Source organism: Mauremys mutica, chromosome 11, assembly GCF_020497125.1.
Source record: "Mauremys mutica isolate MM-2020 ecotype Southern chromosome 11, ASM2049712v1, whole genome shotgun sequence".
NCBI classification, from domain to species: domain Eukaryota; kingdom Metazoa; phylum Chordata; order Testudines; family Geoemydidae; genus Mauremys; species Mauremys mutica.
Genome location: NC_059082.1, coordinates 6,351,523 through 6,379,115, shown reverse-complemented (window position 1 = coordinate 6,379,115; position 27,593 = coordinate 6,351,523). Strand labels below are relative to the sequence as shown.

The following is a 27,593-nucleotide window of genomic DNA, read 5'->3' as shown; positions in this document are numbered from 1 at the left end:
ACATTCCTAGCCTAGGTCTATTAGTTTGGCAGTGTAGCAGACACAAACCTCTTTATATGGTCCAGCCACTACATGGGGACAAAGACACGTGTAACATTGGAGGATCTGTGCGAGTTCACAAGCATTTTAGTCACCATAATATGTTGGTAGTGCAGCCAGTAGTGGTGGCAGCATCTATTTCCCGCCTCTGTATTAATGCAAGACCTGAGAATGCAAGACCATTTTGAATGGTTGATTCAAGGTTCCCAGGCCACATCTACATTGGGAAGGCACAACTGCAAGCTCAAGATGCTCCAAACAACTCTTGGGCAGTCCCTTGCACCCCCAATTCAACGGCCATCTTACGAGTGCTGGCTGCAACGGCTGCTTGCAGCCTCTTGGAGCACCTCTTTAGCGAGAGTCCAGTCTAACAAGTGCAATTCCCAGCATGGACAGGAAGCCGCAAGTGTCGCAGCTGCACCAGCGCAGCCACCTTTCCTAATTTCAGCCCACCATGCAGCGCCTTATGTAGGGAAGCTAGGAAAAAGTCCTTGCTCTCAGCAACTGTGCTGGGAACTTTGGAGTAGGTAGGTCCTGTCTATGTAACTAGGACAATCATAGATCTGCAGAGCTTCCGAGGCAACGAGAGGAGGCTTAGGTAATGAGTTATGATTGCACAACGATTCTCATCACGGCGGTTGATGGAGAGCAGGGAGATACGTGCCATTTGAGGCTAGAACAGAGACAGAGGAAATGGGAAGGAGGCCCGGTGGAGCTATTTAACTGTTTCCCCCTTTCCCAGAGCAGCAGAGGGTTTTCATTGAAAACTTGATGGGGGGGGGGAAAAATCCACCCCTTTGGGGTGAGGTAGGGTGACCAGATGTCCCGATTTTATAGGGACAGTCCTGATTTTTGGGTCTTTTTCTTATATAGGCTCCTATTACCCTCCACCCCCATCCCGATTTTTCACACTTGCTGTCTGGTCACCCTAGGGTGAGGGGACATGGGCTCCCGACTTGCAAGGCTCTGTGCAGAAGGCAGTTTCAGGTTTCTTCTTTCACTCCCTGACTTTGGGTAGCACATGACTGGGCATAATGAAAGCTTTTGTTTGTATCCAGTCTGGCTGCAGGGGATCATGACTCAGCATTGGAGAGGGCAAAGGAACCACTGGATTGTATGTCTACGGCTGCTGATGCTGAATTTGAAATGCGCTGGGGGACATACCTTCCTCGCTGGCTGCGGTTCAGTCGATCCTTGCACCGTCGCTGTGTTCTGTAATCAAAGCATTATGGCAATCACGGATAGCGGTGCAAACATATCTGTTACCGGAACAGGACTTGTTCATAACCATAGCAAATGCAGAGTGCAATTTAACCACCAACTGCTTACCGTGCTACCTGTTGAAAGATACACAGATGGATTAAATTCAGTCAGGCCTGGGCATCACATTTATAGCCAGGTTCTAATTTTGATGTAAAATATGTAAAATGTTCTGAGCTTTGCTTGCTAGGCTAGCGGAGGAGAACGGTCGCCCTCCCTTTGGCTATCAGGGCCAATGCATAGCAAAAAGGAAGGACAAGCTGTGCTAATTCACGGTTTCTTATACTGCAGGTATAAACAACATTCAGCTTCACGGGGAAAGGAAGAAAGAACAAAGCACGTGGCAGATATCAGTCACATTGCTTAATGCTCTTCTGGAAGGTGCTCTTGACGAGCACGGAATAGAACTCAAGCAGGAAGCCATGTATGGGTCTCAAACTGGGGCTCCCCCCTTATGACCTCTCCTCCTTTGACTGACTTCTCCCCCACTTCCTTTCCCCCCCCCTCACATTGCTAATGGACTCCCGCATCCTCAAGAGCCCACCCTTGACCTGACCTGCCTTTCTGAGTTCCAGCCCTTGTCAGCTTTACCTCCAAAACCATTGTCTACAGCGGTTGCCTTAAGGTCCTCTCCTTTGACTTGATCTTGGACCTTATCCCGTCTAGTTTCTGCCCTACTCACCCACTGAAGCTCTGTCACCATGTTCTATAAGGAAGTTTCCTAATCAAGTTTCAAGGTCTTTGCTCCATCTGCACCCTCCTTGGTCACTCTGTTGCTCTCTTACTGTCAAACACTCCCTGCTCCTAGAAATTTCACCCTTCCTTGGCTTTTGGTACTGTCTTCTCTTGGTTGTCCTCCTCGCTCTGAGGGCACACTCAGCGTCTTCTTCTTACTCTTCCACTCTCCGTGGGGTCCCCCAGTGCTCCATCCTCATCCCTCCTCCTCAGGAGATCTCATCGGCTCACACAGCTTCAACTGCCAGCTTTGTGCGATGACTCACGGCGATATTCCATTCTGGTGCTCAGATACCATGGTGATAAGTGAGATATAAGGACCTGGATAAAGCATCTCACCTATGGAACCACGTGACCTTGGTGCCTTTTCCGTTGCACTGCCCCTGCCTTGTTTCCTCCTGCAGTTCCATACGCGGCCTTGTTGCATCTTATCTTACAATTACATCGTGAAGTTCCGAGGTGGGGACTGTGTCTTCCTATGCGTCTGTGCTGCACAGAGCACGATGGGTCACCAATCCCGACGGGGGCCTCTGAGCACCAGCAGCGTGCACACGTCACTAACGCTCTCTGAGGGAGCGCAGGATGACTAGACATTGGCAGACTGAAGGCAACAGTATCCAGGGCTGGCTCTGGCTTTTTTTGCCGCCCCAAGCAAAAAAAAAAAAAAAAAGCGCAAACCTGCGCGGCGGCCAAAGCGGCGAAGCAAAAAAGGATTCGAGGGAATGCCGCCCCTAGCACAAGCTTGCTCGGCTGGTGCCTGGAGCCAGCCCTGACGGTATCGGCCTCTTTCAGAAAGGAGGCTGCCTAGAACAACTCCCCAGCGCCCCCTTCCCCCTCCAGACTCGACACCATGCGGACTCAGAGAAAAGGGGCTTCCAGAAGCTTGAAGAAAGGCAGAGCATTGGTTCCCCCCCCCCCTTACTGCCGCCGCTTCCTAGGAGCTTTCCCGCCAATTTTACTACTCAGCCTCGCTCGCTCTTCCTCACCATAGAGGACAGCAGGAGGCCTCCAGTTTGTATGTCTCACTGCTCCACAAACTGATCAGCTTCCTTCTCCTTGTACCCAGGGCAGAAGGGGACATCCCGGGCCAGATAAGCTCTCAGCTACCTGCCCACCACATCCCCACATGTGTAACCAAGAGCGGATTTGCCCTACCTAGCTTAAAAGGAAAATAATTCCCACCAAGTCGGAATAATATTCAGTAGCAGAATCCTTCAATTGCTTTACCCGATTTAAAGCCTAGACTGGAGAGCAAAGACATAAGATATCAACCGTCGCTTTAAAAATTAATCCTAACTGCCTAATGGAATGGTTTCCCTCTTTCCTTCACAAATACTTTGATAAATGGTTACTTGAGAGACCACAACTTGTTTTCGAAAGTCGTTTACAATTAGAGGGATTGCATAAATGCTCATTTGTTAGTGTGCTTCAGAAGCCTGGCAGCCTGGCAATTCATCATTCCCAAACCACAGCTAAGCAGCACATTGAGAGAATACCAGTCTGTATCTAATCAATTCCCCACATGCTGCAATACTCACTCTGTACAGCAAGGGCTAACTTGGGTTTCCTTAGGCAGACACTCAGAAGTGTTCTCTAGGGGAGCAGTTTGTAAATATGTAAATGGCTTTGCAACTGCCACTCGTGTTTATTATTTATAATTACAGAGGCCCCAGCCAAGATCAGGTCCCCCCTTGCTAAGCATTTACAAACACAGAGACACAGCCCCTGCCCTGCAGAGCTTGCAGTCTAAATGGACAAAACAGGCATGGGGAAACTGAGGAACAGAAAGGTGATGTGAGTGACCTGGGATCACACAACAGGTCAGTAGCAGAGCTGGGAATAGACTCCAGGTCTCCTGCCTCCTAGCTCGGGGCCCTAGCTAGCAGACCATGGAGCCGCTTTATCTATTATAGGATGCATAATAAGGCACTCACCCAATTACATATGAGCTACATTTTCAAACTTGTGCACAGTCACGCATGCGTATGTTTCTGCACACCTCACTTAAGTGAGCAAGACACGATCTGCCCATTCAAGGTGCCCGGCCAGTTAGGCACATAAGCGAGTGTGTACATACACAAACCCCTCCTACATGCACCCATTGGATATGTGAGTGTGTAAGAAAGACGCCTGTGCACCTAACTAAAAAACCTTCCTATGCGCTCTCACAACACGGAAAATAGCCAGCATCTTCTATACAATTCAGTCTAGTTTGTTTCATTAAAGGAGGAACAGATTGTGTCTTTATTTACCTTTTTTTGGTAATTACTGGTACTTTGACCCCAGTCACACTCAAGTAGTTTACAATAGGGAGAAAGGATGTGGTCCAAAAATAATTACTGAGTGCACAAAAAAACAGTATGTCCTTGTGGGAAGTTGTGTGAGAAGACAGTCTATAAGACTCTTTTTAATTTTTCCTATAAATGGAGCCAAAACCAAACCAGGAAATCGCTTGCTGAGTGAGGTTGGAATCTGACTGTTCTACGAACCATATGTTGGGGGCATGACTGCCCTGTGATGATATGGCAATGCTGCGAAGGCCCAGGCCTCTTCCCGACTCTAAAGGAGATCATGCGGCATCATGTATCAGAGCCCAGACTGAATTCCAGCAAGACCACAATTATGCTGCTAGGACAGAAAAAGTGAGCAGTATACCAGGCTGTTAAGAACTTCTGGTCTACAATAAGCATTTGCATCAGAAAGCTAGTGCACTTCAGAAACTAGGCATTTGGGCATGGCTGCCCTTAAAAAAATCAGATGACAACCATGGTTGTCGTGGTGTGACCATCTTAAGAATGGTGATAGACTCCCCCCCATGTCCCTTCACTTGAAGGTCTGAGGTTACAGCTACATGCTCTGTTGTGAACTGTCAAAGGGGCTCCTGTCACTGACAGCTACTGCCCACTATGGCAGTATAATTGTCACGGTCTGGAACATAAGCATCATCAGCACAAGACAGCTAGTGGTAGGAGAAGGGCTTAGCATTCGCACTAAACAAAAAGGGGGGGAAGGTTTCTGAAAACGTTCATTTAAGTTCAGAAATTAATTTCAGTTAGATCCTGTGCATTCACCTTGGTCAAGCTTTACTAACACAAATAGTTGCAGAAAGCAAATTTTAGCCACAAATATTTGTAACTAATGCATTTCAAATTGCACACCCAGTTGCAGTATCCAAACTCCGTTGGTTAATTACAGGAGTCATTTAATAACTCGTTTGCGACTATTCAGAAAGCCAGAATAGGACTTGATTAAAACCCACTTTGTATACATACACTGCACCTCATTTTTAACATTTGTACCATGTAATTATCAACAGTCCCTCATTTGGCTATAAACTAAGATTTCTAAACAGAATGAAACAAATGTATAAAAGTGTTTGAGTTCAGCAAACTGGATGCATTATACTGATCAGAGTAGCCTTATTCCCCCTGCTGAAAGTTACTCCACAATCATCTATCAGCAAATAAGGACCATGTAACTTCCAAGCCTGTTCCTGTTCCAGTTGAAAAAAATCAAGAGGATATTTCCTTTTCTTTTCAACAGGACTAGAAGTGGGCTTTCGTTACCTATGAACTTGGCCAGATGTTCTTGAGAGATTGTAGATTTCTTCATGGGGGTGGGGGGAAAGCTTGCTCAGCCAAAGAATCAAAACTTCGATACTTTTAAAGCACAGAACAGGTGAGAGTGAAAGCAAAAGCAAGCTCGAGTAAATCAGTGGAGAGATTGCCATTCCAGGCAATATGAGGTCAGGTGCTGCTCTGAATCCCCCACATGAGTGGAGGATGGCTCTCTCACAGAAGGAACATTTTATAAATCAGCAGAACAAGACAAGTGGAAGGTGAGTTTACAGTGACAGCATTTGGCTAAACACCTGATTAATTGCTATTGCAGTTTCTACTGCAGCACTGATAGGAAAATACGATCCTTATGTTAAACTGTGGTATGGAATCGGTTGGGCTGAGAACTCAGTCTGGTTATTCAATAGCAGTTTTGTAGCCAGCTGTAAACACAGAGCATAAATCTTTGCAGCTGCCCAGTTCTGAATGGCTAAACATGTAACGAGGCCATAAATACTCTCATAAAAGGTACTTTTTTTTTTTTGCTTTTTTGCTATAACAGCCTACAATATAGCAGCACTTGGTGAAGCCACCTTCTCCCTGAGCTGTAGTAATTTAAAAAAAAAATCTAAACAGCTCAGCTTTAAAGCAGCAGCTAATATATTAGCAGGTGCCACAGGCTACAGGATTCTAAGAGCTGGGTGTCACTGTTACAATTCTTGTTAGCTATATTGCAGTAGCATCTGTGGGCCACGGTCAGGGATCAGGGCCCTATTATGCTATAGATTGTACAAACAGGGAACAAAGTGATGATTACAAGGAGAATTGTAACACACTTTTTTACAGGGTGACACACTCATTAATTAACCCCTTAATTCCTAAAAACCACCACAGTGGAAGGATTTTTTTTTAAAATGTGGGTAACAGAACTCTGGAATGAAGGGGTAAATAAAACCAGAGTGTCTATATTCAGAGACGACGCGCCTCCTGCCCCCTCAATCCATTTTTGTGGCATCCTTTAAGAGGGCAGGGGAACCCATGGAAAATGTTTAAACCTGTAGGTGCGGCACTACTTTAGGTGCAGGGCTCCCTTCCCTATAGAGCTGTAAAGCAGAAATGTGGGGAGGGTTATTTGGCTCATGTGTCCTAGTGTCCCCCCCACCCCGAAAGCCTGAGATTGGTGCAAGTAGACCTCCCCTGACCAGCCAGAGCACTGAAAGATTCTGCACAGTTGTTTCCAGGTTTTCAAGTGTTTAAATGAGTTCTGAAGAGGGCCTATATTTGCTCCTCTCTCTCTCTCTGATCCCCAGCCAGCGATCGTATTGACATGTTGGGGAGGGTTCCAAGCTTAGTCAATGCATTTCCTTGCCTTCCCCTACAGATATACACCATTACTGTGCAGAGGCCAGGGAAAAAGTTAGCCCCTGAGACCAGGCAGCCCACAAATGCTATAGTGGGTTCTGTGGGGCAGTGCATTTTTTGGTGGCTGAGACTCCAAAAAGCTAAAGGGGAGGAAGCCTTCCCGAAGGAAGGGAATGTTCTCCTCTTGCTGCACAGGTAATTACACATTTCACTCTTTAGCCTTAATAAGAAACTACCAAAATCCCCAGACATCAAGGGAAGACCCCAGAGAGCTTGAACTATTTTGGCTAAGCCCAAGTGTAGTGTCAGCGTAAAAGCAGAGGCGTCCCCTCAAGTCATCCACTTGCAAAGTGCAGCATGTCTTTCCCCATTGCTACCTTCTATGCCCTACAAGATCTGTCGCCAAATTCAAACCCTTGACATGCAGATGCTCAGTGTACTAGGCATCCAAGTTACAATCACTGGCTGTCACGCCTGCAGATCAGATTCGGCAGGATGCAGTCATACACAGTTATGCATGCAAGACCAGAATCAGGCTCCAGCAAGTCTTTCTGTTGGCTTTCAGTTCCCATATTGGGCCAGATCTTGAACTGATGTAAATTAGCAATGGAACTGTGCCAGTTGACAACAGCTGTGGATCTGGCCCATTGTGTTTAACATGACTAATGACGCACCATACCCTGTGCTGCAGCACCAACTGGTGGCTAGCCAGGGCTGTTAACTGCACAGTTAACAGAATCTATTGGCACAGGAGAACTGAATTCATTCGCTTTTTGTCCCGACAGAAAACACTTTGTAGTTAATCCAAGCACGTGCCAATCCTCCTATTTACATTGATTTACCTAGTCACAGATGAAGATAAGAAAATCACTAGAATTTAATACGCTCACACACTTTACATCACTGCCACTCTCCAGGGTGGAATCGGAGTGTGGGGACTTAATTATACTCTTAAACAAACGCCACTAAATCAAGAAAAGAGACAGTTAAAAATAGAAAAACATTTAGTTCAATTTATTTAGCAGCATCTTTATTGCAACAAAAAGGATTTGTAATAAAACGCAGCAAAACTAATGTTTCCACTTGACATGATTAAAAGCCATGTAGCTAGAAATGGAGGGAAACCCACTGGGTGTGAGACATGCAATTTTGTTAATACAAGTCAACGCTTAAACAGCAGGCACTTCATGTTCTCAATTAAACACCTGAACTTCTACTGTGCAGAACATCAAAGTAAAAACCACAGAAAGACCTGTCCTTTCAGAAGGGCAGCCCAAAGCACCCCAGCGGATACAGGACTTGTATTGACAGGGGTCTGGTAACTCAAGTAAACAGGCAATTCAAGGCATATTCTAATCTGGCTGATTTTCCCCCACCTTGTCATTGCCTTCTCAATATTCAGTGTCATGCTAGCAGCAAAACATACTGCTCTCCACATGGAACACAATGCTCAGCAAGAAACACAATCAATTATTTTACTCTGACAGGTTGTCTCAGGACCCTATTTTGTCGGTTAATGTCACAGCTGGATTCTTTGCTAGATGCAACACACCACACATACACAGTTCTAAAGAGTTAAATCTTCAACGCGTCAAGCCCATCCGGAAAGTCTTTGCTAACACTATTCCCAAATGCCCCTATTAGCAGGGAATACATTTTCCATTTTAGTATAATTAAGGTAATTTATTTTCAAAGCTTCACATGCTGATCAGAATTAATTGTTTCATTAATATTGGACAGTAAACGGAGTTTATAAAAATGAAGTTGTTTTAGGTAATGAGTAATATATATATGAATACAAACGATATATTTAGAAATGTGGAAAAAATGCAGATTATTTGCCCCAATCTAAAATGTTCCCTGCCTTCCCTCCTATTCTTTATTAAAAGGAAGATTGCCTTAAGTAATGGAAAGCACTTCAAAACATTACACCATAGAATCTGTCCCCACTGAAGCCAACCGAACACTATTCCAAACAATGAAAACAGTCAGAAAAGATATGTATACTGGCATCCCTATTCAACACCACTAGTCCCTCAGTCGTCAAAACCCAGCCTTTAATAAATGCTCTATTGTTTTTCAGCAAAAGTTAAATGTTTAATTTTATTAATCACAGGATTGGGTGGTAAGATGCAAAGATACCTGCAGCCATAGAAAAGAGATTTACATTCAACATTTAGGGCCCACTCTTGCTATCATATACCGCTCGGTGTAGTGGTTATTGCTGGGAGTAACCCCGCTGAACTCAAGAGGTATGTCTACACAGGGATAAAAAAACCCTGTGGGCTCATTTGGCTCAAGCTTGCAGTGCTAAAAATCTGTGTAGACGTTTGGGCTCAAGCTGGAGCTCAAGCTCTGGGACCCTTGACATGTACACAGCAATTTTTCAGCCACGGAGCCCAAGCCGCATGAGCCTGAGTCAGCTGACCTGGGCCATCCAGGCGTTTTCTTATCCCCATGTAGACATCCCCAGCTAGGGATTTATTTCGTGGGGCAAGGTGGTGATCTCTCCTCCATGGAATAGTCTGTTCTCATACTTCCTGCCTAGGGAGTTCACAAGCGCTGCTTAACATTTAAAGTAACATTACAACTTGGCCATTTTGAAAGTAAGTCCACAAACAAAAACAATTTAAAATAAATCCAAACATAAAATATCACGGGCAACTCAACTCCTCTTGGGTGAAAATGCCATCTCACCAGTCCAGAGATTTTGGACTTGGATTTAGGCAATTCCAAGCATCCAAAATGCTGCAGTAACACTGCCATCATTCACAGTACTCCAGACTGATACTGCAGTGACACTGCCATCAAACTCCGGACTGATACCGCAGTGACACTGCCATCATACACAGTACTCCGGACTGATATTGAACTGTAGCATAGGAAGACTGGCTTACAGTTGGCAATAGGTGCAGAACTGCTGATCTTAGCTGTGGCTCGTCCCTCCAAGACCAAGCAGGATATAGTATTCTTATCTAGTGAGCAGCATCTCCAGTTTTGATGGACTCTCACTTAGTATTTCACAAGGCAGTGCTCATTCCCTGTGGACTTGATTGTGCCCCTTTAAATAAAACAGGAATTCAGTCATTATCGTCAATGGGAGCTGGATCAGACCCTATGGGATATACCTTTCATTACCGTTACATGTGGCAAGCATCCTTTGTACAGAAATCTGAAATACTGATAGTAAATCCTTCCAGCATTTTCACAATGAAAGAAAACATGGAGTTTTAAAGTGCCTGATAGCTGTAAAGGAAATTATTTTTGTAGAAAAGGAAAACATAATTTATGTTGCAAAACAGAGGACATACTTGGTACTTTAATAGTTTTCTGATATATATTAAAATAAAGAGAATGCATTATTAAAAAGTTACATGTAAGCAATGTTATGTTCAGTGCTAATCCAAAATCTAGATCTGATTACCAGAATCGCATTTAATTCCGCCTTTGCTGTAAGCACTGTTCCATAGAGGCCGTTCTGTACAAAAGAACTGATTTTTACTTCAGAATCATACACATTTATATTCAAGAGAATCTCTGGAGGAGGAACAAAAATACACCCCCAAACGCCAGTTAATTTAACATTGAACAAAATATAAACAACCTTGGAAAATGTGATACCATCCATGTGTTATTTTATACATATACATATATATGGACTGACGCAGGGGACGTCTACACAGCAACAAAAGAACCTGCGGTGTGAGTCCCAGAGTCCAAAGCCTGAATGTCCGCACTGCTATTGTTAGCCTGCGGTGCAAGCTTGAGTCAGTTCACCTGGGCTGTTAAGACTTGCTACCCTGGGTTTTCTTTTGCTGCGTAGATATGCCCATAGATATATGCATATATACACCTCAGCATAAATACGTAAAGAACCAGGTGGGATACCATAGTAACAAATTTGTAGTTTTTATACTAACTGGCACACTGTTATTCTTCAAGCTTATCAATGTACCAGCTTGTCTGTAAATACTAACTACAGCACATGCCATAGGATGGCTGAAAACGCCGGCTTTTTCTGAAGGGAATTCACTTCAGTTACAATAATTCGCTATTGTTGGTACAGAGAAGACTGTGTAGGCATTGGGCCCCTTACATTCCCCCAGTTCCCCAAAATAAAAACCTATAAACCTATTTTCCATATGCTATTGGTGTAAATTACAGGACTTTAAATATCATCAGTCCAATTCAGAATAATTGTGTGAGATCTGGGGAAAAAACAAACCAAAAAAACACCATATATGCTTACAGGAAGTGTGTTTGCTTTGACTACCTTTAGCATAAGCCAATGGACCTGATTCTGCTGTCTCTTACACAGCTCCTATATCCAGGTGATTCCACTGATTCCAGTGGAGTTATTCCCAATTAATACCAGTGTCACGAACACCAAAGTCAGGGCCTATTGTTTTAAATGTTAGAGTTCTAGGGTCCGCTGATCATTTATACACCTACACAAGTTATTAAAGCACATTGCTACAATATTTGGGGTATTTCAAGTAGGAACACAAGCCACAGGGCATCCAGATTTCAAAAGATTAAAAGAATCTTGCTCTGATTCTCTCTCTGTAGCATCAAAATAGAAGGGAAAAAGTTCTTGGTTTTTTAAAAGAAAGTACCTAAAAATGATGGGAAGCTAACACAGAAACCCCAGGCACAGTTTTCTGGTTTAAAAGTAATAATTTGACCATGGAGTTCTATTTTAAGCAACATTTTGAAAGTTAAAAGTATTTTCAAACACTTCACGTTTTTCAGCCAAGTCCATATCACAGTTAAAACCACACTAGCAAAGAAAATCGTGCTTTAATGTGATTTTACATTGCAGGGTGCTAGGTTCTAGCAGCATTACCTTAAGCAACACAGACAAGGGTTTCTCTCGGAGGACAGCATATGATTATGCTACACCGCAGTGCTAGAGATGGCTCAAGGGTGATGGAGTCTGTGTATGTGTGTATATATACATGGGAGCAAGGTGACAAGGACAATAAACTTTCTCAACACTGATCTGAGAATAATGCTAGAATAATGACAACAAAAAATGTAATAAAACACCATTTGCACTGCTTCAACGTAGTGTTGATAGACCCCCATCTTACCAACTCCCCAGTGGACACTTGCACTTAGGTGTTGGAATTTTAAAATCTTAGTGGGGGAATATTTATACACCCACCTGCTGAGATAGGAAAGTATTTTGAAAACAGCTCCAAAATACACATTGGGAGAAAGTCCCTGGGAATAGGCTGTATTTTTAAAATATGAGAAATATACCGAGTTTCAGCTGTTTGGCTTAAAACTAGTTTGTGTCTCAGCATACAAGGCTAACTTTTCTGCCCATGTTATTGTAAAATACATTTTTCACCTCCCTGTGTGAAATCAGGTACAAGCTGTTTATCACACTACAAAAGAAAAAAGCAGCAAGATTTGTACTACACAGAGATGAGCTCACTGAAAAAACTGGCCTGATCTTAGTTAAAACCAAATTATAATCTTCTTCAGGAGGCAGCTAAAAAAAGTGTTTCTTTTTCAAAATAAATTATCCCCAATGTCTGGTTATATAATGTGTCTAATGTGCAGCTAATTCCTAATGAGCATCCTAATCCCTTGCATGATGCATAAACTATTACACATTACATTTTTAAATGCTATCCAAGTTGTAACCAGACAGATTTTTGCCATGAGTGAGTGAATCATCCATTACCACCTTGTAAGAAACTGAGAAACACACTGTAAAAAAATACACCAATTAGACTCGCACAGCTCAGTGTTTTCAGATGGTGAAGATATGGTGTGGTGGAAATGTGTTACTGAATTTTCAGCTTCTTCCAAAAGAATTTGCATGGTACTGCTGCATGCCACAGACATTTGATTTTATTTCCATTTTAAAAATTATTAGGCCATTGTACTGTAGTTTCCTTGTATGGCACCTAGTTTACTTTAAAAAAAAGTGTCTGTGTGTGCGCGTGTGTGCAGATGTGGCAGGCACCAAAATGCAACATTCTATTCTATTTTCTCTAAAGATCAGTTTCCTCATTTGGTTAAGCAGCCAGTGTATCAGAGTTCCACAGAGGTCACAATTACATTGCCTTCAGGGCAGCAATGTGAGAGCCAAGATTCTCTTGCAGATAATGCAGCAGATGGAGTTCATAATGCTCTCCAGACTCGGGGACCCTTATGCTGTGTCTTTCCTGAGGGTAAATCTAAAATAGAAAATAAAGAGTCATGAACACACACAACTGGCTAACAGCAGCTCTGATACCAGCTCCCTGACACGGGTTAATGATGTGCAAGGACCTGTGTGAGAGATTAGAGAAGCATGTTTGATATGGAGCAGGGGTTCTCGGCCCTTTCCACATCCTGACCTCCATGTTACAATGGGGGGGGGGAATGAGGGGGAGGAGAGAGAGATTCAGCACCCCTCTCCCAAGTAGCAATAAAAAAAGGGAGGGTGGAGGCAACCCAGGATCTAGAGAAACCCATTTGCAGGGAAACCATTAGTCTCTATAGTAAAATACTGGATCAATATGCGACTTGAACATTTTTTGTTGCAATAAAAAATACCAAATAAAACTGTCCCCGTCTCTTTGATGGAAGGGTGAAGGGGAGAGAGGGAAGAGCTAGAACCAGGTCGATGCTGAGTATGTGTCTGGCCTGCCACCCCCAAGAGCAGGGCAGCAGGCTGGACGGTCGAGCAGCATGGTTAGGGAACATCTACGTTTTCTTCTTGGTGCAGGGATTGAAACCCCAAAATCCCAGCACTCAAAGGAGAACTTTCCCTTTTACAATATTCTTATTTATCTATAGAACAGAACTTGATGGGGAAAAAACCTACAACTACTTCCTTCCTCTTCCAAATCCACAGCAAGTGTAAACACAAATGAGTCCAAATGGCTAAACCAAATGTTAACACACTTCACTGTCCATCCTGATATTAATTTTGAGCTGGATGTGGAAAAAACATTCAGTTTTTAGAGTAGGCTCTTAATCCCCCAGTCTCGTCATTAGATGTTTATGATCCACAACAGATCAAATACACTTCATGTGTTCCAGCCTGGGTTTCCTCAGCCCTACCACAAACCAAAGCAGAGCTGTATCATCTTCATATTCAGGTTCTCACAGTTTAGAAACCACTTACCTGTAAATCATATGGTTTTCCAGCCCTCACTAAAAAACTCAGCAATATACTTGTGTGTGCAAAGTGAACATTCTCGTCCAAGAAGCCATGCAGCAGCAACAGACGGTGTGGTCTGAGAAAGGCAGGAGAAAAACGTTTAGGTGCTTCCTGGAATTTTCCAGTCAGTCATTCTGCAAACCGTGCGAGTCCCTTACAAAAATATTAATTATAGAAACACTCCTTTTGGTTTAAGCATTGCAAAACAAATGGCCCAATTCTGCAGACTGCTCTCAGGCAGGAATACCACTGGCTTCCAATGCCAGGCTTTCCTTCCCTGGGAGTTTTTTGCATATACAAATCAGGACTGGGCCTTATATTTGCATATCTACTTTAACCTCCCCAGAAACATTTTTGAGCGGGGATACTAAAATTGGTTTATATGCGCTCAAATCGCCACTGGACACTAATTCCTTAGCAGGACATAGCAATATCTTTGCATTCTAAACACACACATACAGATATGCCCTTACCACTAGGATAAAGCATTTTTATCAAATACAACTTTTTGCCTAGTTCAATGCAGCTCAGACTGAGGAGCTAATTACATAATTGAAGTTATGTCTGCCATTTCTTTATGCATAAGAGATATTCTTTAATTACACCCAGTATAAAAGGGATTACTTGGAAGGGCTGTAATTATGCAAATGTTCATTCAAGTTTATTACATGGTGTTTTAATACTGGCATTTATGGTTTCAGCATTTAATTGCCAAGAACTAGGAAATAAAAATGTGGGTGTAGGTTTGAATGTCACTGGCAGGGGGCAGGGGAGAGAAGGCACTGAACTTACTCTGAAGGAAACTTCTCCGCTTGCATGGCCACTGATCCTAGATAATATCCCTGCTCGTTGTGATCAGGATGTCCCATGTAACGCTCTGTGTAGCCCGTGTCATAGAATATCCACAGTGTGACTGGCGCTCCAGCAATGGCAACCTGGAAGTTCCAACAGGATCATCGGCATAAAAAAGGGATACAGGCAGCACAGCTACTAACAACGTCCAACTGTGATCGCCCAAAGGAGGCACATAACGCCCACGGATATTTATGTGAACTCCGAAAAGAAACCAATGCAATGATAAAGCCTGCTCTGAAAGGCATTGGCAATAAGGTAACCAATCAAAAATAAAAAGCAATGGTAATTTAATGACCCAACACAAAGCAACAAAGCACCTTTTCCAACCTAAGTGACCTGGAAAAGGCACCGGAGGGGAGCGGGGAGCATCTCTCATCCTCCCTCTCACACACACAGGGCCAGAGACTCCGCTTGTATAACTCACCATGGCTCCATTGAAATCCATGGCTCTACAACCATTTACACCAGCACAGGCTCTGGCACCAAAAGCCTCTCTTTGGCTTGGTCTACACATACAAGTTTTACCACCATAGCTACGTTGGTTGCGGGAAGAGGGGAACTGATCTTTCACTGACATTATACCAGCTCCCCAAACCAGCATAAGCTGTACCAGGATAAGCACTTTTAGACGTATATAATTGCATCCGCATTAGCTATACTGGAATGACCATACCAGCATAGAAAAGGACTTGCATTAGAAATTCAAACCCTGTTCGTCCTTGAAGGCCCTTTGGATGAACAAGGAACTACATTGAAGAAGTGAAACCCGAGGGAGAGGGGAAGCGGTTGTCATTGAGACCAGTGAAAGGTCTGGTTTTTGTCTGCAATACCTCCATCCACCAAATGCCTGACAGATACCTGGAAGAAAAAGCTCTCCAGGATTTGACAACCCCAGTCTCTTCAGTTAAGGGCTTAGATAGCTACCACGCCACATGTCAGTATGCTCCTGGGAAGACCGCCAACAAAGCCAGGAAAGAGACTTGACATTAAAATATTTATTTTACCTTAAAAAATATTTTAAAGGTCTTTCAGGCCTGCTTTACACATTGCAATGAAGCAAGAAGAGCCACAAAGAACAAAATGCATACTATTAGTATGACACAAAAATCAACAATTATAATTGTATTTTGCACTTCTTTAGCACCTTTCATCTAAGAACCTCTAACGCAGAGGTGGGCAAACTATGGCCCCGTAGGCTACATCTTGTCCGCGGGACCATCCTGCTCGGCCCCCGAGCTCCTGGCCCAGGAGGCTAGCCCCCGGCCCCTCCCCTGCTGTCCTCCCTCCCCCGCAGCCTCAGCTTGCTCCGCCTCCGGCACAATGCTCTGGGCGGCAGCGCTGGGAGATCCTGGGGCAGCGCAGCTGCAGAGCCCGGCCTGACCCGGTGCTCTGTGCTGCGTAGTGGGGGTGGCATGGCCTGGCTCCAGCTGGGCGGCGCGGCTGTAGTGCTGCCAGCCACCGGTGCTCCAGGCAGCGCAGTAAGGGGGCAAGGAGGTTTGGATAGAGGGCATGGGTGTTTGAGGTGGTGGTCAGGGGACAGGGGTGTGGATAAGGGTCGGCGCAGTCGGGGGGGACAACACGGGGGTTGAATGGGGGCAGGGATCCCGGGGGGGCAGTCAGGAAGGAGGGGGAAGTTGGATGGAGCAGCGGGGTGTCGGGGGCAGTCAGGGGACAGGGAGAAGGGGTGGTTGGATGGGGCTGGGCTGTCAGGAATGAGAGGAGGGGTTGGATGTGGTGGCAGGGGTCAGGGAACAGGGAATGGGGTGTGTGGATGGGGCCAGGGTCCCAAGGGGGCCGTCAGGGAACGGGGAGGGAGGAGGTGGAGGCCAGGCCACGACCCCCTCCCCAACCGGCCCTCCATACAATTTACAAAACCCGATGCGGCCCTCAGGCCAAAAAGTTTGCCCGCCCCTGCTCTAATGCCTTGTCTAGACAAAGAAGCATCACTTTAACAATACCAGTCTAAAGTATATAACATCGCTAGTGTGGACACAGTTATACCAGTATAAAGGTGCTTTACACTAGCATAGCTAATCCTGTATTGGAAGGGGAATAATTGGCTATACCAGTATAACTGAGTCCACACTAGGAGATGCATTGGTATAACTATAACTGTTTAAAAAAAAAAATTCTCATGCTGCAACCAACAGTTATACAGAGACAAAATCTCTGAGCAAACAAAGCCTAACTGCTTTGCAATCGCTAACTGACATTCACAATATGCTATGGTATAGGAACATACCATTCCTGTATTACAGACGGTAAAACAAAATGACTTATTCAAGGTCACACAGAGTCATATCTGTTTACTGTAATATATCCTGAAACTCAGATTAAAAATATACGGTATCTTGAATTTGAAAGCAATAATTTTGTAACATAGTGAATATTGTCTATGTTCAAAAAAATATCTAAGTACAAAAGTTTGAATTGAAATATTTTCAGGTCCACACCAGGTAGAAATGTACTTTGGAAATGGAAATTTACTCTGCGGTAACTCTGTTATGTCCAATGCCCCTCCACTGTTTGTATCTTGGGGTGAAATAAAAACCAGACTATTTTGCACAAGCATAGCACTCACTGTTTACAGTTCAAAAGTCTTTGTATCTACAAACACATGGGACATGGAGATATAATCTGATTAAGAAACATCCTTCCTGTGCCACAGAGATAAGCCCACGATACATTAACGTACCCTGAAGAGGTCTGACCTCTGCATTAATGCCATCAGAGACAGGTATCCTCCATAGGACCAGCCATGAATGCCAACGCGGTCTAAATCAATGAAGTCATACTGGGATGCTAAATACTGCAGCCCTTCCACTTGGTCGTCAATTTCTATTTGACCCTGTTGGATAAAGATTTTTTTTTTTTGGTTAGTTCTTGACAAAAGGATTCTCAGAGTTTCCAAACAACAATCAGCTTTGCACATGATGATTAATGATTTCTATTGCAGTACCACCTAGGAGCCCCATTCCAGGACTGGGCCCCCATTGGGCACGTACAAACATGGAACCAAAGTATTGTCCCTTCCCCAGAGGACATGTAGGTAAGTATATGTAAGGACACCTTCCCACCACCCCACTCAGCTTCCTCATGGGAAACATTCGTACGTGTGGTGTTCTGGTCTGTGCTGTTCTTGTTTGGGGAAAGGGGACTGACTTAACCTCAGAGACAAATTCCTCTACAATATCTAGGGCCAGATTCTGGCTCTGTGCATCAAACTGGCACAACTGCCCCCCTCAAAACACGTGCTCATCATCCCTGCAAAGCAACACAAATTTGGCACTTCCTTCCCCTCCAGAGCTCGGGGCTGAGCTGGTTTCCTCTACAAACAGGACCCTAGGAATTGCCAGGCCCCATAGTGGAGCGATCCATCATCTGTCTGAAGGTATCCCACCTTTGCATGGCCAGCGGGAGCAGGTTCAGAAAGACCACAATGGAAAGTTAGGGACTAACTCACCCATGTCAGAGGTTGGCTTATACCCTGAAGCAGATGCGGTTATACGCCTTATATTTTATATCCTCTCTCGCTATCAGTTTTCCTCCCCAGGTCCATACCGGTTGGATGTGTCCATCCCCCTCACAAGCCCAGGGAGTAGAACACTCTACAGTTTTGCGTAAGAAGCACTGGAATCACTGCCAGAGCACTAAGGCAAGCTAGCTCGTTAGCCTTCTTCCGTAGGATGACTCACCAAGACTCGCTCCCCATCTAAAGGCCAAGGAGCAGGCTGCATTGCTCAGAACCACGTTGGGACACTGGCATACATCCCCACCACTTACCATTTTGTATTTAAAGGCACCTTCAAACTTAAGCCCTCGGTGGCAGGACCCCCTGTTGTCAATTACAACAACTACGTAACCCAGCGAGGCCAGTGTGTTCAAGCGAAAATACTTGACTCCTTTAAACCGATTGTTCACCAGCTGCACCTGGAAAAAGACAACTGGAAATATTAACAGAGCGACACCAGATAGACCACTGGAAATAAGTACAAGGGGCTACAAGCTACCAAATTGACTGCTCATCTCTTAATCCGATTCAGGATTGTTTGGTGCCGTCCCCAGTGTCTCAGCTCAAGTCACGCACACACAAAATTTACCCCCTCACTGTGGGGGCTGTAACAAATCCAGGCCCCTTGGCTTCGCACCTCTCTTTAGGAACATGTGTAGAGGTACCGAGTTCTCCTTTGCAGGGGTAAGAGCCAAGCGGTTCTCCCCAACATCTTCCCCTTGAGAATCACAGATCAGGTTCAGTGCTACACGGCAGCCTTCCAAAATTCTACTCATCCCCCTCATCTGAGGAGAGTTTTTCCCTGCTCCCAGGTATATGAAATATTGGGTTTTCCAGGACCCAGGTGAATCATTTTGTACGGGGGATGGTAAATCCTCATGGTGATTTTGCAGGACTGCGGTCCCACATTAGATTTATTCCTCCAGCCTTACTACCTTGAAGATGCTGTGCATTTCTCCCACACCAGTAAAATTAAGTTACAGAAAATGCTTTAAGTCTGTTTCATGGTCAGTCAGGGTTAATCCCCACCACAATCCCATCTCAGGAATAGTAAGTACAAGAGACAAAAATTAGCAGGTATTTCTATTAGCCTCTTTACACTGCACTCACCTGAGGCCCTCCGTATATGAAGAGGACAGTGGGGTATTTCTTCCCAGGTTGCAGGTGGTGAGGTTTGTACATCATGCCATACAGTGTAAAGCCTGAGGAACTCTCAAAGGAGAAGATTTCTGGGGGAATGTAGTCCGGAAGAGGACCTGCAGGCAGGCAAGAAGAAATGGGCCCATTTTAACAAGGATCTGATGGACAGTGGGAGCTCACAGCCCTGCCTACAACTAGAGATGATGCCAGCATGAGGCAGGATTGTTATGTGTTTTACGGCCAGAAGGGACCACTATGATCATCTAATCTGACCTCCTGTATAGCACTGGCCATAGGACTTCCCTGGATTAATTCTTTTTTGAACTACAGCACATCTTTCAGAGAAAGATTTAATCTTGATTTAAAAGCTGTCAGTTATGAAGACTTCACCACAACCCTTGATAAGTCGTTCTGGTGGTTAATTACCCTCAATGTTAAAGATTGGCCCCTTATTTCTAGTATGAATTTGTCTAGCGTCAATTCCCTGCCATTTGATCATGTACACCTTTGTCCGCTAGATTGAAGAGTCCACCATTAAAGTTTTGTTCCTCATGTACATACGTGTTTCTGGCATAGTTCTAATGCAGTTTCTTCCAGATCCCCCATCTCCCAAGAACTGTGTTAAAAAGTCACTGAGAGGAAGCTGGCACTACAGGAGGGAGGGGAAGGGGTTTAATTTTGTCTACAGCACACTTAGCACTGGAGTGTCTGCACCACGTAGGTCCAGCACAGATCCAAACCCTCCCAGAGTTCAGGGATGTTTGGATCTGTGGGTTTTCATTAAGCCCATTACTGGCTAGTAAGGGTCTCATTCACAAACAAGTTCTGAGGCAGGGATCCCATGCTAGATGCATTCTAGGAAGGTTTCAGCAACCCCAGCAGGGCCAAAGGTGAACTCTTCCACCCTTTGTGGAGGTCTACACTGCACTCACAGAATGTGCTCGCCACTTGAGCTAGCTAGCTCTGGTCCCAGAACAGAAGCTACAGCTGGACAAGACTCCCTTAACTGAGCTGATTTTTCTGCAGGGGAGAGTGGGGCACTATTGGAATCACCTGCTTCTAAAATACATTTAAGATGATTATGAAAGAGAAAACTTCGTGTGTCACCAAAAAAAAAAAAAAAAAAAAAAAAAGTAGTATGCAATCAGCCCATGTTCTCTATGAATGAGACATTTTAATTCAGATCCCTATGGCACAGTGTAGATGTTGTTCTGCCTCGGGTAGTTTCCTACAGTTACAGTGGCTAAGGAACTCTGGGTGAGGCATGTCGGAAGCATGATCTGTGCTTCTGAATCAGAACTGAGACTCCCCCTCCTGCACGCAGGCAGCTGGTAGAGAAGCAGCAACTTGATGAAAAATCATCTTCTGACCAAAGTACAGCACATCGAGCCAAATTCAGCTCTGTCACATCAGTGTATGTTACGAATCACTCCATTAGTCCCTCAGCGTGGCTCCGGATGTACAGCAGATTTTAACTCAACGCCTAAATGACACTTGGCCATGGACACTGTTAACCAGCCCAGGAGCTAACTCTGCACATCATTATCTGCAACAAGCTCCAAAATAAAAAGCAGCCTTTGGCCACCACAAAGGTACAAAACTGGTGGGGACACCCCCTTCAAATCTAAGAGTTTTCCAAGTACATGTCCTATTAGCCCTGTACCTTTCAAATGGTTTGGAACATCACTTACAAAAAGACCAGTGTTTTGTTGATAAGGCCCAGCAATACATTCAAGCTTATAACAGACTCGAATACTGTGGCCAGCTACCCCCTCCAGACGTCAACACAAAACCAAAGGCCAATCCAGCAATCCTTACTCGTCACATATTCCCACACGAGTAAGAGCAGCATGATCTAGTTCATGAAGAGGACCACAGAGTACTGATACTACAACAAACATGTAGAAGTCTTGATTGGGAATCTCTGAGGCAGAACCGTAAAGGAGAGCTGAAGTTATTACCTGCCGAATCTAGAATGGTGGCCCAGAATTCCTTCGTTCTGTGAGCAACATCATCTTCAGAACCAGTCAGCCTGTACAGTGACACACAGTGCGGGTTCTTCTGGTTACTGAATTTACTGATGAACATGTCACAGTCCTACACAGAGATGACAATATTTTCTTGAACACAGTGAAGAAACACGAGCCCAAAGCTCCTTTACTTTTGCACTTAGAGCTCTCTGAAGAAGCTCAGATCAAATAAAAATTGGGAGTTCCAGCTCTTGTGAGAGAGGAGATAGTCTTAGGGGCTGTAGTTTTACTTAGTTACAGGCAGCATAGTAGCCACAATGGTGTTAATATTCCAAATGTTCTGCCAGACACTGAAAAATGCACCTGCAAAATTAGCGGTGGCATTAGTCCATGTCTGCAAGTTGGCACAGATTCATGCCATTCGCCAGTTTGCACACCGAGAGGTCAGGTTTCTGTAGTTGCTAATATATGCCCATCCCTGCACCCACGGTTTTATAACAGATTTAAAAAAAGCTGAAGCCAACTTCTATATATTTGAACACAGCTAGTGCAAGGCATGCCAAAAACCACCAGGCCCAGCTCTTTCCTAAAAGAGAGTCCCACAGAATACAGATACCTGACTAACGGAGCAGGCATGAGAGTAACTACGGTCCGTCAGCCGCTTCACCTCTCCGGGATTCTCGTAGCTAACGACGTACAGGTGATGCTCTAAAGGGGAATCCTTTGTGCCTTCAAAATACACCAGTTTCTTTGCTTCATCCACACGGATCTGCCAAAAGAACCCAAACACAACCTCAGTTTGTACCAGCCAAATCACTGAGCTACCCGCACAATGATGCCCAGGACTCTGCCCCCACCTCCCCAGGTGGTTACAGTTAATTTAGAGCCCAGCAATGGACAGAGCTAGTTCAAATTAGCCCTTCCAATACACACAACTTTGCATATGTCAACACTAAATTTCATTTGCTACCTGGTCTCCCAGGTCCCTCTGATTTTCCTTGTTTTCTCTGGTCTTGATTATCCTAAATAATTCTGTGTCACCTGTAAGTTTCCCCAATTCACTGTTCACTCCCTTTCCCAGATTATTAATAAATATATGTTACAAACAGCAGCCCCAGCATGAAACCATGGGGGCACCTGTCTCAACTTTTTGCCATGGTACAAATTGACCATTTTTTCCTACTCTTTGACTATGTAACAGTAAGAGCTTCTGATCCATGACAGTTCATCTCTCACCCCACGACTACTTGGCTTCCTTAATAATCTCTTAGAAGGGCCTCTATCAAAGGCCTTTTGAAGGTCCAAGCAATGGATTCTCTCAGATCCACTATTTTATTGACACTCAAAGAATTCTAGTAATTCAGAGAACTGTTTTCTTTTACAGAAGCCAAGCTGGTTAGACCACGACTCATGCTAATCCAGGTGTACTGTAACTATTTTTAGTAATTATTTCAACCAATTTCCCTGGTGCTCAAGTAAAGCTGATTGACCTATAATACCCATGATCACCCCATATACCTTTTTCAAAAACAGGCACGACATTTGCTACCCCCCAACCCTAGCGTACAGCTACTGATTTTAATGAGTGGTTTTATATTTTTTCTTAGAGGCCCAGCCACCAATTGCAGCAAAAATGGTCTCCAAACAGAAATTGTTGCGGTACCAAGATTGCCATCCCTTACGTAAACTGCAGGCATTGCAGCTCTACTCAACTCATTTCAGTGTTCTCACTCGCATGGTTTATTTTTTTTAGATAACAGAGAAACGTGGTCAGAGCTGAGTAACCACAGACATTGCTCACTCGAGTTCTTTAACATTTAAAAAAAAGAAGGGATTATAAAAGTAGTGTGTATTTTATCCCAGCAGGAGGAATTCAATGCAAAACCTCAAAAATGGACCTGGAAACACGAATATTGGGCCTGCATAAAAAGGAGAAAGAAGAGGCGAAAGCTGAAAAGGGAGCAGTGCTGCCCAGGTGTGTGTTAATCCCTTTGAAAAAAAAAAAAAAAAAAAAAGAGTCCTCCGATACAGGACAGCAGCTGGATGCTGGGGCTTCAGCCCTTCCATCCTACTGCTCCTGAGATGCTTGGAAATTTTCCTTCCATCTACTTGCAGTGCTATTTCTCTCCCCCTTCCACCTCCCTGCAGGTCCATACTTCATTATGAACCTCTTTACTAGACAGTGGAAAACTCTTGAGAAACAAAGAGCACAAAGCAAAGGAAATCATCAGCTAAAGATGCCTCTCTGTGCTGCTCATCTCCATTATCGAACCAGAGACTCAGGGCTGGAATGGCAAGTTAAATAATGAGCTAAGAGGACAAGCAGCACCTTTGCTAACATTAAAAGCAAAGCAGCACTGGCTACTTCTTTTAAAAGAGAACTGGATAAATTCATGGAGGTTAAGTCCATTAATAGCTATTGGCCAGGATGGGTAAGGAATGGTGTCCCTAGCCTCTGTTTGTCAGAGGGTGGAGATGGACAGAAGGAGAGAGATCACTTGATCATTACCTGTTAGGTTCACTCCCTCTGGGGCACCTGGCATTGGCCACTGTCAGTAGACAGGATACTGGGCTAAATGGATCTTTGGTCTGACCCAGTATGGCCCATTCTTATGTTCTGCTCACCAGTTGAACCAATCAATCACCCCCACTTTTGTACTTAAAGCAGTGGCTTGACTGGAGACCCAGTTCCTCTATTAATTCACCAGGGTACTATTCTCCCTAGGCAGACTGTCCACACAAGGCCTACCCTCCACCCACAGCCTTCCATTGGGCTTTAGTAGCCCAAGAGTGGTGCCTAGTCCTGAAAGGTGGACAGATGTGGAGCACAGCCCTCGCGCTGGCTCTTTGCACAGGGGTGAGTTTAACCCAGAATGAATACAGCTTGGGCAGGTTTCTCGATATTGCCCCAAACCTGACCTCAAGAGGCATCCCATGCATGAGAGAAGGGTGACTCAGTTTCCAGATTACCTACAATCTCTTGCATCTCTACTGCATCATATATATGGATTTCCATGTTAGTTTTCTGATGTGAAAGGTCTGATTATGGGGGTGAAATTATTGAGTTTGTGAATAGCACTTTTTATTCAGCAAACAGCAAGGTCACAGCATGAGCCTAGACAGCTGAAAGACTTCAAGCCATTCCAGGCAGCTTTTCCTTTTCTCAGCAATCCTGCCCTTCACAGAAACTACAATATGGGCACTTCTCTTCTCTCACAAAGGGTGGGATGCATGGCCAAGACACCAGGAGCAGAGCTACATGAGGAGTGTCCAGCCTGCGCCTTCTCCCCAGCCTCCAGAACCAAGTGTGTAACCTTCAGCACGAGAGAGGTCATTCCCCTAAGAAGAAAGTCCCCAGATTGTGCCCAGAGCCAGTTCCCATTTAGTGAGATGCTCTGGCAGGCACAACGCCAAGATCGAATTCACAGGTTTTAAGGCCAGAAGGGATCATCATGATCCTATAGCCCTGCGTAACCCCAGACAAACTGAGGCGTCCTCCATACAGCTCTACCATTCTATCTAGATCCTCACCACTACGTGCCCTGGCTGTTCCTTAGCCCTGACTGGCTCCCTCTCTAGTCAGAAGAGGGTAGCTGTATAGTCTGGCAAGATAACCACGAGGGACTTTAGGACCCAACTAATTTTGTTTGTTATATAACCCAGAGTTTAACCCAGGCTATCACATAGGCCTGACGACGTATCCTACAGATACAGATCTTCATTCAAGTAAAATAAAGGGACGTACATTGGAACCATGTCTACCAAGTACTTCCCATTCTCCACTGGTAACTGCTAATTCCTCTTTGATGGGACACTTGAAGTCACCTATAAACAAGACACATACAATTAGAGATTTTATACTTTTCCATCACAACAAAGCCTTACAAATAGAATTTCACCTTTCAGGCTTTGCTTGCTTTAACCTAGTCACAAACGGGGGTTGGGAAAGAATCACACCCCTGCCACTCTCGAGCGCAGCATTACACAGCTGGCTGGAGTGTTCCAGGAAGAGATCACTGACATATGGAAAAAATAGCAAAGAATTCTCAATTCAACAGTTTCTCCCTATCTCGTTCTGCAACCTTGGATGTTTCCCTTTCCCACCACACTTGCACAAAAAGGCAGGTTTTGCGCTGAAATATGTGAAACCTGATCTATGGAATTGGTAAGGGTAAGGTGTTGAAAATGAGGGATTTTGTTGGAAAAAAATAGCACCATTTTTTAACAGGTCAGTTCACTTTCATTCAAAAATAAGTTCTATTTTGAGTGAAGCTGCAAAGTCGAAGGATTTTGCAAAAATCAAATGGAAGAGTAAAACTCTGAAATGTCAAGGTTTTCTAATTTCCCCAAGAACATTACACACAGCTTTATGTTAAATGGAAATCTTGCCTTCCTCAGAAACATCAGCTATTCACCATTGTCAGAGGTAGGAAGTCAGGCTAGACAGACCAATAGACAGAACAGTACTAGGTTTAGTACCAGAAAGAACAGCACTAGGTTTTTAACCACTATAGGAATAATGAGTTTTATTTCAAAAGGGGATTTTACCTTCTGAAAAAAAATCAACTGCCTGACACTGGGATGCTATTAGTAAAATTAGATGCATCTTTCTTTAGTATGCAGGACTGAGCATGCTGTCCTCACATAGCAAATAGATCAATAATATCCTAATTGCCTCCAGGCAGAGATTGCAATATAGGAGTTTAACTGAAAGAATACACCGTGTAGCAAGATGTGCAAGGGTTCTGTACAGAACTGTATTGTACACCTGACTAGGGCCAAAGTTTGACCTAACCTTGCAAGCAACTTTATTTTATTTAAACTGAGTGTTCCTGTGTTTCCATTTGAAGCAGCTGCCAGTATTCTTCTTCTGTTAATTTCTCTGCCATAAGAACTTAAGAATGGCCACACTGGGTCAGACCAATGGCCCATCTAGCCCAGGATCCTGTCTACTGACAGTAGCCAATGCCAGGTGCCTCAGAGGGAATGAGCAGAACAGGCAATTATTGAGTGATCCGTCTCCTGTTGTCCAGCCCCAGCTTCTAGCAGTCCGGAGCTCAGGGACACCCAGAGTATCTTGGCTAATAGCCATGTGGGGACCTATCCTCCATGAACGCATCTAATTCTTTTTTCAACCCAGTTATATGTTAGGCCTTCACAACATCCCCTGGCAACGAGCACCACAGGTTGACTGTGCGTTGCATGAAGAAATACTTCCTTTTGTTTGTTTTACACCTGCTGCCTGTTAATTTCACTGGGTGACCACTGGTTCTTGTGTTATCTAATGGGATAAATAGCATTTCTCTAATCACTTTCTCCACACCACTCATGATTTTATAGACCTCTACCATATCCTCTCTTAGTCGTCGCTTTTCCAAGCTGAACAGTCTCAGTCTTAGTAATCTCTCCTCACATGGAAACCATTCCAAACCCCTAATCGTTTCTGTTGCCCTTCTCTGAACTTTTTCCAATTCTAATATAGCTTTTTTGAGATGGGGTGACCAGAACTGCACACCAGTATTACAGGTGTGGGCATACCATGGATTTATATAGGGGCATTATGGTATTTTCTATCTTATTATCTATCCCTTTCTTAATGGTTCCTGACGTTCAGTTAGCATCTGTCCAAGCAGCAGCTATAATAGACACAGCACTATGAACAGCACTAAGTCTTTGTTAGGGCCAGCACACTGGGTATAGTGGTGTGGTCTTTATTCCCTTCCCCACCCTAAAAACAGGCCAATTTTTGGCCCCAATCAGATATCGAATACTTCTAGGCATGAAACCCAAGGCACATCTTTCTACAGTGCGGTAAGTGTGTGCTCTTTACTTTAAATCTCTATATTGCAATCTATGCCTAGAGGCAGAGAGGAGACTGTTATTTTTACACGTTACATGCCAACAGTCCATACACAGTTCTGTACACCAAAGAGCTTTACTACTTGGAGACCCCAGATTTCACGCAGTTTATTTCTCATTGGACATGACCCACATCACTA

General features: G+C 44.3%; 1 protein-coding gene across 3 annotated transcripts in view; it reads right to left on the bottom strand.

The window, feature by feature from the left end:
• Positions 1-7,944: 7,944 nt before the first annotated feature.
• DPP8 (dipeptidyl peptidase 8) overlaps positions 7,945-27,593 on the bottom strand; it is a 53,905-nt gene continuing 34,256 nt past the window's right edge. For all 3 annotated transcript variants that reach the window (XM_044979304.1, XM_044979306.1, XM_044979305.1), the window contains exons 13-21: positions 25,340-25,419; positions 22,211-22,363; positions 21,586-21,721; positions 19,595-19,740; positions 18,757-18,903; positions 17,669-17,821; positions 14,911-15,053; positions 14,083-14,194; positions 7,945-13,147 (exon numbers count right to left, since the gene is read on the bottom strand). In XM_044979304.1, the coding sequence (XP_044835239.1) occupies positions 13,025-13,147; positions 14,083-14,194; positions 14,911-15,053; positions 17,669-17,821; positions 18,757-18,903; positions 19,595-19,740; positions 21,586-21,721; positions 22,211-22,363; positions 25,340-25,419 (1,193 nt within the window). In that variant the 3' untranslated portion in view covers positions 7,945-13,024. The remainder of the gene's footprint in view (positions 13,148-14,082; positions 14,195-14,910; positions 15,054-17,668; positions 17,822-18,756; positions 18,904-19,594; positions 19,741-21,585; positions 21,722-22,210; positions 22,364-25,339; positions 25,420-27,593) is intronic.